This window comes from Biomphalaria glabrata, chromosome 12, assembly GCF_947242115.1.
Source record: "Biomphalaria glabrata chromosome 12, xgBioGlab47.1, whole genome shotgun sequence".
NCBI lineage: Eukaryota > Metazoa > Mollusca > Gastropoda > Planorbidae > Biomphalaria > Biomphalaria glabrata.
Genome location: NC_074722.1, coordinates 22,290,993 through 22,302,391, shown reverse-complemented (window position 1 = coordinate 22,302,391; position 11,399 = coordinate 22,290,993). Strand labels below are relative to the sequence as shown.

The window sequence follows — 11,399 nt, the reverse complement described above, 5'->3', positions numbered from 1 at the left end:
AACGAAAGAAAACATAAATTTAGCTAACAAAATCTTTCGTTTCCTAGCGTATTAACAAAATTGTTACTAGATCTATATTTATTCTAAATCTAGATCTAAATATTATTTTATTTTACGAGACAGCGATAGTCTATAGACCTTTTTAAGTATAAATTTAAACTAAATAATTATGATATTATTATGGTCTTCAAACAGAATCTTAATTTATTAATCAAGGCCAGGGCCGAATGTGGATGTCTGGAGGCCCCTTTCATGAATATTTTTTTCCGACGTCTTTCAAAAATATATTGCCAAAATATAGACCTAAAAGTTTATCAATAAACAAAGTTGCAAAGACAGTTTCACAAACTAAAAATTGGCCCCTTTTCTATTTAAAATTGTAGGTCAAATACTTCATCTGCGGTGCAAATTAAAGTGTGAAATGTTTTATTTTGGGTAGGGTTGAAACTCAAATGACTGTAGTTTGCTTTAGTTTATTAAAAACTCCATTGTAAGCTGAAATGATAACTATAGCTTTTTTTGGTTGTTGGAGGAATAGTGTGACCACAAACTCAGTTTTAGCTAACCAGCTTCCTCCAGGCATCTCGGTTCTGGGCGAGTCTCTCAAACTATCACTATGCCTTGCCCATCTGCTTGGAATCTGCTTCCAAACCGCTGCCTCGTGTATTCTTGGCCGTTCCTTTTCCCATGTGAGGGCTTGCATTGTTATGTTGGATGCAGGCTTGCGAAGTGTATGGCTTATCCATTTAAAACGTCTCTGAAGGATATCTACTTCAATGGACTGCTACTTTATTCTTTGTCACAGTTGATGAATACCTGGATTTTTTTCAGGTGGTGATTAAGGCGGTTCTCCAGGTCTCTGCTTCATAAAGTAGTAGTGGCTTAACTAATAACGGTGTTGAAGAGCTTCATCTTGGTGGTGTGCTTATTTCCCTAGATCTCCAGGTGTTCTTCGGCTGATGAAAGACTGCTCAAGCTTTACAAAATGTGGGTTCTAACATCTGCATGTGTTCCTCCATGGTTGTCTAGGATACTGCCATAATACGTGAAGCTTTCCATCTCTTCCATCACCTTGGACTGTAATGGGTGTGTTGTGGCTTGTGGGACACCTTTATCCTGAACACCTTGCTCTTTCCTCTTTTTATGGTAAGACCCGTTCTAGCTGAGTTATCTGCAATGATGCTTATCTTTTTCTGCGTCTGCTGTTGTGTGTGAGAGAGAAGAGCCAGGTCATCAGCGAAAGTCGAAGTCATTGTTTCAAAGTGTATGCTGTTACGCTTCTGGTCTGTTGCTGTCTTAATGACCCAATCTATGGTTAGCAGAAACAAGAAGATAAACAGCCTTGTCTCTCTCCTGTAAGGACCTCAAATGCGTGTCAATTGTCTGCCATGCACTATTCTGCAAATTATCCCCTCATATATGACTTTCTTGTGATATTTGTAAATTTTTCAGCAATCCATACTGTTTCAGTAGTCTTCAGAGTATCTGTCTGTCCACGATGTCAAACGCCTTCTCATAGTTTATACTGCAGAAGAGAGGGTAGAGTAACTTCACACTGGTATCAATATCCACCTTTAGCGCTTCAACCGGGATGCTGTCAGGTCCAGTAGATGTGCAATTCAACTACTTGATTGAGTTACGAATCTCTTCCTTAGTGGGTGCACTACACTTGAAATGAAGGTCTCTTGCAGCTGGTGGTATCTGGTGGGATTGCAGGAGTAGATATGTAAAGTAGCTCCTGAAAATACTCGATCCATCTCTTCTTTTGCCCTTCTTCATTTGCTATCAATTCACCATTCTTGTCCTTTACTGGTCTCTCTGGCTTGGCAAATATTCCCGATATCTTTTTCATGACTGAGTACAGGTCTTTGGTACTGTTCTGAAGGGCTGCTTCAGCCTGCTTCTTGTGCTTCTTTAGCCAGTGCTTCAATGTAGTTTCGCCTGTCTGTTCTGATGCTACGCTTGACATTCCCATCTATTTCAGCATTCTTTTTGTCCTTTTCCTTATTGCTGCTTTTGTTTTGGTGTTGTTTACAACTACTTTCTTCTCTCCTCTTTCCTTAATCTTCTGAAGAGTTTCTGCTGAAATCCATTCCTTGTGAGTGTATGAATTGGGGCCAAGTACTTCTTGGCATGTGGAAATTACTGTTTCATTCACTTTCTGCCACGTATGTTCTACTATCTCCTCTTCTAGCAGCTCTCTAGGAGCTGGAATTTGTTTGATATGGTGACCTTGAACTCTTCCTGTTTTGTGCAGTCTTTTAGCGCAATGATATTCTAGTGTTGGCGTGTGCTGAGCCCGCTTGTCCAAGTCTTCTTCAGTTTCAGTTTCACTCGGGTGCACAGTAGATAATAATCAACACCTGCTCCTCGTCTCGTGGCACATTTGTCTGAAAATCTCTTGTCGTTTTCATTCCTCTCACCTAGTCCTTGCTTGCCCATTGAACTCATCATAGCCTTAGCGTTCAAGTCGCCCATTATGATAAGGATGTTCTTTTAAGCCTCTTATGTTTGATGGTAGACTCTTGTAAAAGTTTTCACCGACATGCGTCATAAACCTTCCACCTGGAAGTACATCTTCTCCCAGGTCTGTTCTTTGCTCCTTGGTGTTTCTGTAGTTTATGGGTTTTCTACAGGGAATCGTAGCTGGACCTAAGCCCAACCCTCCTCCTTTATCAGCCGGGCTTGAGACTGTCTAAAGGCGGAGTCCGCCCTTTGGCTACGCTCATTGAATTTAGTGATTGTATCTTTACTTTTCTATTATTGGAAGGGGTTTGTAACCTCAACCCCCCTCCCTTGGCTGCGCTCATGAAATTTGTTGACTGTAGTTTTCCTTTAGTTTTTATTGGAATGATTTTTAACCTCAAACCTCTTTTGGCTACGCTCATTGAATGTAGTGGCTCTAACACCTAAAACTTTATTGGTTACGATTATGAAATTTGGTGATTAAATATCCTTCAGATTTTATTATAAAAAAAAAATTGTTGGATTGGGAGACTTCAACTCAAAACCCTTTCGCTACATTGATGGACTTTAGAGGTTGTAGTTTTCCTATACATTTTATTTGTGAAGATTTTAAACTCAACCTCCCCCCCCCTCAAAATCCTCTAGACACTCAAAACTTTCTGGAAGGGGGTTTAAAAACTGAAATTCCCCCTGGCTACGCTCATGGAATTTGGTGACTGTAGTTTGTTTTAGTTTTTTAATCGAAGAGGTTGTTTTTTTTTAACTTCAAAGCCCCAGTGTCAACAATTTGTTTGTATTGCTAAATGTATCTGAAAATGTTCCTTATGAGTTAGTCCTATTAATATGCTATTTTCCCCGATATAAGGTCAGTGGTCCGTGCATATCACTAATAGGGGCTCACAAGGGGCTTGAAAGATAGTCGTTTATTGATTTTACGAAAGTGGACAAGAATTAAGTGTAAGGACACTAGTCCTTATTTTACAGAAGGTGATATGTCTACTTACATTGAAATGTCTTTTATACATGTGCTGATATTCGATTTTAATTGGTCACACTCAATCTTTTAGTTAATGGGGGAAGCATCATATTTTTTTATCTGGGCACACCAGCCCTTTGTTATGCCACTGTGTAAGGTTAACCTGTGTTTCTCTTCGTGGGTGTCTACAACAGACTTTCTTACCAAACATTACGTATAATTGAAACTAGGACTGCTACGAGCGCAAACACTTTATGTAGGCCCTTTTCTGTAAACACAGGTCGTCTTTGCACATACTCACACAGTTGGTCTGCACCTTTACCTAGATCAAGAGCCTAGATTACAACATCTAGAATCTAGGTGTGCTTTTAAGTCGAACACACCTCAATAGTTTATTTTCTTTGTGTGACTACACCAAGGTAGAAGAATATATTGCTATGGCCGAACAGCATATATTATTTCTGAAGTATCAACTATTTCAAGAACAATAAAACCGAAGAGGCTTACTACTAACTACATTTGTTGCGTTGCTTATAGACCTGATATTTTCTAGGCATATTAGCAACACTGCAAAAGGTTCTTTAAAAATAACAAACATATAAATACAATGTGAAAACTATAGGAAATAAGAAACTGGGACATGGACCTATTGACAACCGTAAGTAGGTCGATAAATAGGTAAAGGGGTAGGATATATATATATATATATATATATATATATATATATATATATATATATATATATATATATATATATATATACACACACTCAGGGTAAATAGTGTTAGTGGTTGGGTGCATGGGTATTGTTAACGTATTTCAAAATGATATGGCAGTCTAATATACATTGCGGAAAAAAATATGGGTGTGAGGCCAAAAGGTAGGGCGTCGTTAAACAGTGCAAATGATGTCAAAGGGTTGGGCGCCAGCATCAATGCAGTGAGAAGGTAGAAAATGATGTACTAGTCCTTCCATGCTCGTCACTTAGATAAGTAGTGTGTGGGTGTGGGTGTAAGAAAAGAAACAGAAGTTCGGATCAGTCAACTCTCCAAACTACTTGAAAGTTGTTTGGAAAGTAGGGAGAGTAGGCAGATACAGACCATGGGAGAACATAAGAGTGGGCAGATACTGAACATAAGAGAACATAAGAGTAGGCAGATACAGACCATGGGAGAACATAAGAGTAGCAGATACAGACCATGGGAGAACATAAGAGTAGCAGATACAGACCATGGGAGAACTTAAGAGTGGGCAGATACTGAACATAAGAGAACATAAGAGTAGGCAGATACAGACCATGGGAGAACATAAGAGTAGCAGATACAGACCATGGGAGAACATAAGAGTAGGCAGATACAGAACTTTGGAGAACATAAGAGTAGCAGATACAGACCATGGGAGAACATAAGAGTAGGCAGATACAGAACATGGGAGAACATAAGAGTAGCAGATACAGACCATGGGAGAACATAAGAGTAGGCAGATACAGAACATGGGAGAACATAAGAGTAGGCAGATACAGAACATGGGAGAACATAAGAGTAGGCAGATACAGACCATGGGAGAACATAAGAGTAGGCAGATACAAAACATGGGAGAACATAAGAGTAGGCAGATACAGAACATGGGAGAACATAAGAGTAGGCAGATACAGATCATGGGAGAACATAAGAGTAGGCAGATACAGAACGTTGGAGAACATAAGAGTAGCAGATACAGACCATGGGAGAACATAAGAGTAGCAGATACAGACCATGGGAGAACATAAGAGTAGCAGATACAGACCATGGGAGAACATAAGAGTGGGCAGATACTGAACATAAGAGAACATAAGAGTAGGCAGATACAGACCATGGGAGAACATAAGAGTAGGCAGATACAGACCATGGGAGAACATAAGAGTAGCAGATACAGACCATGGGAGAACATAAGAGTAGCAGATACAGACCATGGGAGAACATAAGAGTAGCAGATACAGACCATGGGAGAACATAAGAGTAGGCAGATACAGAACGTTGGAGAACATAAGAGTAGCAGATACAGACCATGGGAGAACATAAGAGTAGGCAGATACAGAACTTTGGAGAACATAAGAGTAGCAGATACAGAACATGGGAGAACATAAGAGTAGGCAGATACAGAACATGGGAGAACATAAGAGTAGCAGATACAGAACTTTGGAGAACATAAGAGTAGCAGATACAGAACATGGGAGAACATAAGAGTAGCAGATACAGACCATGGGAGAACATAAGAGTAGCAGATACAGACCATGGGAGAACATAAGAGTAGGCAGATACAGAACATGGGAGAACATAAGAGTAGCAGATACAGAACTTTGGAGAACATAAGAGTAGCAGATACAGAACATGGGAGAACATAAGAGTAGCAGATACAGAACAGGGGAGAACATAAGAGTAGCAGATACAGAACATGGGAGAACATAAGAGTAGCAGATACAGAACATGGAATAGTTCAATTTTTTAAAACTATCCCTCTCCTTATTTAAACCTCGGTTCGGAATTCATGTACATTGCCAAACCGGTATCATGTCATACAATGTGTGCCGGTATCTGTGCGCGTGTGAGAACGAGAGAGAGAGAGAGAGTGTGTGGGGGAGGGAATTTTTCTCCTAAATTTGAAACATCTTTTAACATACAGCTTGACCTTCTTAAAGACTGTAAACACGTGAATACACATAGAAATTGATCTGTAAAATGTAGAAACATTCGAACACATCGTTCACGTGGTTTATTAAGAAATAATTGATATACAGTCCAGTGGACATAGGGTCGGATTTAAAACTTAAAATATACATTTTTTTTTAAAACAAAATATTTTTTGTTTAAACTCAAATATATATGAGGTCAATTCTACAACTACTTTAGTTCTTTCATATGGCGCGTGCTTTTAGATATAATATTTATTAATAATCTTATTATTAACAATAATTATTATAATTATTGTCATTATTATTAATAAGATAGTTTTTTATTAAAGCTTTCGAAAAAGTGTGGGCCTCAACAAAAGTCCTTCCCCGTGACATCCACCGGACATGAGTGAACATCTTCCAGGTGTAGCTAAACCATATGTATAACCCTATAAGCTAAACCATATGTATAACCCTATAAACTAATCCATATGTATAACCCTATAAACTAAACCATATGTATAACCCTATAAACTAATCCATATCTATAACCCTATAAACTAATCCATATGTATAACCCTATAAACTAATCCATATCTATAACCCTATAAACTAATCCATATCTATAACCCTATAAACTAATCCATATCTATAACCCTATAAACTAATCCATATGTATAACCCTATAAACATCTTACATAAACAATTCATTTTACCTAGTATTACAATCTCATAAGTATATTTTCATTTACTGTAAGGCAAATTCATTGATACATTCCTATAGATTAGTTCTGGTGGTTGATGTTAGTGCTGAGCCAATAAACCATTTACATAATTATACATTAGCAAAGTTTTTCCCAAACTGTGTTCCTTGGGTTTCGCGACGTCTGATTCGGTGTTCCACCAACTATTGGAGTCATTAACAAGTAGGTTTACACGTGGATTAATTATAAAAGTAAATGCATCAAATAAAACTAAAATGTGATTTCACCAGTTCTTCTCGGTAGCGGGAAAAGAAAATGTATAACAATATCACCATGACGTTTTAACTGATTTAGATTCGGACTTGAAACAATGCTACAAAGATCAACCATTAAATGATGTCTGGTCGAGTTTGTCTGAAGAGTACCGCAATATTTTAAAACAAGCTATTCTTATTTTACTTTGGTAACTGACAACCTGTTTTGCGTAGCCGGATTTTCTTATTGCAACGAAATCAAAGTCAGGTTTGACGCCACACCAGATTTTAGAATTCATCTTACCAATATTGTGACTGATATAATAAATTATGATCTTCACATACTGAATACCGGTACCATCATACAACCTTATTTTTTATATGTTTGTATTTAAGTCTACATAATTGAAAATAAATAATGAAGCTAATTAAGGAAATATTATTTAATTATAATACTTTTTTAAAAATTTCAACAAATAGGAAATAATCCAACCTAAACACTAAGTAAATGTTCCGCTGAATTCTCCGAATGTAAGAAGTGTTCCGTTGAAGAAAACGTTTGAGAAACACTGCATTAGCAGACTAAGTAGGGAAAGAATGTTTCTTTTTTTTTTTTTACTGATCTTCTGGACGACTACTCCTCCCCGTACTTACAGACTTAACCCTTTCCATCCTAAGTCCCTGGCAAGAAACATTCTTTCGTGTGTCTACATGAGAATACATGTCTAGTTGAGATTTGGTTAACATGAATTAATGATGAAAAGCCAGATACTTTCACTCTCTCATTTCTCTTTGCTCTCTCCACTTTCTCCTTTCTTTTTGCTCCCTTCACTCTCTCCTTTCTCTTTGCTCTCTCCACTTTCTCCTTTCTTTTTGCTCCCTTCACTCTCCTTTCTCTTTGCTCCCTCCACTCTCTCCTTTCTCTTTGCTCCCTTCACTTTCTCCTTTCTCTTTGCTCCCTTCACTCTCACCTTTCTCTTTGCTCCTCTCACTCTCTCCTTTCTCTTTGCTCCCTTCACTCTCTCCTTTCTCTTTGCTCTCTTCACTCTCTCCTTTCTCTTTGCCCCCTTCCATCTCTCCTTTCTCTTGGCTCCCTTCACTCTCTCCTTTCTCTTTGCTCCCTTCACTCTCACCTTTCTCTTTGCTCCCTCCACTCTCTCCTTTCTCTTTGCTCTCTTCACTCTCTCCTTTCTCTTTGCTCCCTTCACTCTCACCTTTCTCTTTGCTCCTCTCACTCTCTCCTTTCTCTTTGCTCCCTTCACTCTCACCTTTCTCTTTGCTCCTCTCACTCTCTCCTTTCTCTTTGCTCTCTTCACTCTCTCCTTTCTCTTTGCTCCCTTCACTCTCACCTTTCTCTTTGCTCCCTCCACTCTCTCCTTTCTCTTTGCTCCCTTCACTCTCTCCTTTCTCTATTTCCATTTCACTCTCTCATTTCTCTTTGCTCCTTTCACTATCTCCTTTCTCTTTGCTCCTTTCACTCTCTCCTTTCTCTTTATTTCTTTAATTCTTTCGATTTTCTCTGCTTCTCTCTCACCCTGCCTCTTTCCTTTTTCTCTTTAATACTTTCTTCATACTTCATACTATCACTCTTTATTAGGGTTACTAGGCAACAGAAAGCATACAGACACACTCAGACAACTTGACCAACAAATCTTAAAATGTACTTGCTCAAGCAAAGCAAAGTAAAGGTTGTAAACCTAGTGTATACATTTTCTTTGGATTGTACTTGGTGACAGGGGCGGACTGGCTATATGGGCAAACGGGCAAATGCCCGGTGGGCCGGCAGGGCCTCCTAGAAATTGCGTGTCCTATGCGAAACGGATTGCGCGGGGCCTATTCTGGGTAGGGATAAGAATAATAAGTGAAAATTAAGATTTTGTATTAAAAAATAAATTCGTCTTTGCATTTTATACATTCTTTATTAAGTACAAAATCAATATAAAATAACTTTACTTAACGAACCTTGTGTGTAGCAAAGTCATACAGTAGATCATCAAAATTCTGTTTCCCACATAGCAAGAATTACCACATTGTTCAATCTCTCTTCGTGAATTGTTGACCTTAAGTAATTCTTGATTAGTTTAAAACTCGAGAAACTTCTTTCACAAGATGCCACAGTTACAGTTCAAATCTCAGCTGCAAGGAGTAAATTGCAGTGTTTACAATTCTGTTGAAACATTTTATCCTGTAGCCATCTTCAGCTTTTCGATGTGTGAAGTTTTCCACAGATTTATCATACTGCCTTTTCCTTTGACTTTTGGCTGGAAAGATTGCAACAACATCCATGTTTCCAGCCAACTTCTTTTCGCTGTCACAAGAAGAAACAACAGGAAGAAACTTAAAACGTTCATATATAACCACAAGCTCTTTCACATTAACCCTTATCTGAGAGATACCGATAACATCTGCTCGTTGTGACTTATGTCTGGAGTACAATCCAATATCACTTCATTTTTGATGTCTCGAAGGATAGAATTCACAACAGCATCAGCTACTACAGTATTAAGTTCGTTTTGAATCTTCTTTCCCAGGTAACAATCATGAAGTTCTGCATTGGTAACACGCCGAAGTTGTTCCCCCATTACTGGATCAAACTTTGCTAGTAATTCTACTAGAACAGAAATTCCCATTACTTGGTCTTTAAGTCTTTCAATGGTCCCTCTGAAAGCTAGAAATCGTACAATTGCAACTAGTCCAACGCTTAGTTTCAGAATAAAGCATCTCCTGGTGAACTTGTTTTTTTTTTACTAAGTCTTGCTCCAGCTTCACAGCAACTGGTCATGGCGTCTAAATGCCTTTGCGATTTTTCATGTTCTGCTAGCCTAGTGGTACAGCTTTGCCACAGGTCAAATCCTTCATTTAAAAAGGAACTTTTTTGTTTTTCCAGTAGGCGGCAGTAGAAACAATAGATCTTGTCTGCTGACACAGAATATATCAGCCAAGGACGCAAATCACTTTCACCATTACTCACGATTACTCAGGTTTGGTTTGCAATGCACTCAAGAGAAATGTCTACCATCCTTATTTTTCGGAAAATTCTCCAAAGTAATCTCAGGTGGACCCTAGTCAATACAAGATCTTTCCATTTTTTCTAGACACATGGCAGGATAATCCAGATTTCTCAATGAATCGACCACATTTAGCTCATTATCTATAACTACAAGTTGATCAGTTATTGCATTATTGCCTTCATTTCTTACGACATGTTGATCATTTGTTGGTGTTACATCATTTTCTTCTTCTCTTACGACATTCACCACTGCAGTTTTTGCATTCTTCATACACTCTGTTTCAGCTGTCTCACTAGAAGTGATTATCTTCTCATTTTCGGGTTTTTGATCGTTTTAAAAACGTATTCTAGTTCTATTGGAACTTTCGTTTCGGTTAAAATTCGCACTATTATTATATATTTATTTAAATATTAAAGCTGACAATGCTTTTTTTTTATTCGCGTAAGATTTGTGTTTTCCATATAACAATTTTGTCTAATTTTCAGGAGATTTTAAGAATAATTTCCACGACTTTTTCGTATATTTTGCATCATTATGCAATTACAGATATACTTAGCGCGGGACCTATGAAAGCGCGGGGCCCACTGCTGCCGCATAGGTTGCAGTGGCTTAAGACCGGCCCTGTAGGCCGGTACCAAAATGGGCCGGTCTGGTCGCGACCAAAGAAAAAAATTTCAATGCAGACAACTGAAAAAAAAGTGACAGCAGCAAGACACAAAGGCCCGAACACGTTTTCTTGTTGTTATTTTTAAATTCTTATTACAGTTAATTTTGTTTGAAATTCAACAAGAATATAAAAAAACAAGATTACAAAGACAGTTTGTGTGGAAACACAAACTCAAAATCGGCCCCCGAAGTGGTCCACCCAGGCAGGCTTCAATATTTTCAGAAAGAACACCCAAATGAAATTAGATCAAAGATAAATGAGAGATAAGAATGGAGAAAGAAGGTTGACAGATCTTGTGTAGCCCCAACGGTACAGCAGATCAAAGGATAGGTGCAAGTGAATGCAAAGTTAGATGTGAACCTGGCCTAACTAGTTCCCCTTTCAGACCTTGTGGTCTATAGGGCAGATGATGTAAAGTTCATCTGTTTTTGTGGCCTACGGTTAACGAGGGTGTCAGGTAGCCAACCGCCTTTACTTTTCCCCAACTAATATCAGGTACCCATTGGAGCTGGGTGGACTCAGAGGCGCCTAAGGATTCCGAAGTTTAAAATCCCAGTCTTCACCAGGATTCGAACCCGGGACCCTGGTTCAGAAGCCAAGCGCTTTACCGCTCAGCTACCGCGCCTCTCCTGGCCTAACTGAAGTCTTATAATTGATAAATAAATCTAGAT

General features: G+C 38.5%; 1 protein-coding gene across 1 annotated transcript; it reads right to left on the bottom strand.

Annotated features, from left to right (window-relative positions):
* Window positions 1-7,932: 7,932 nt before the first annotated feature.
* LOC129922137 (processed variable antigen-like) lies at window positions 7,933-8,469 on the bottom strand. Its single transcript, XM_056006834.1, has one exon. The coding sequence runs from the start codon at window positions 8,467-8,469 to the stop codon at window positions 7,933-7,935; it is 537 nt and encodes a 178-aa protein (XP_055862809.1).
* Window positions 8,470-11,399: the final 2,930 nt, after the last annotated feature.

Bases quoted from the DNA above. Each gene is read 5' to 3' on its own strand.
- LOC129922137 (XM_056006834.1), bottom strand. From the start codon at position 8,469: ATGGAAATAGAGAAAGGAGAGAGTGAAGGGAGCAAAGAGAAAGGAGAG.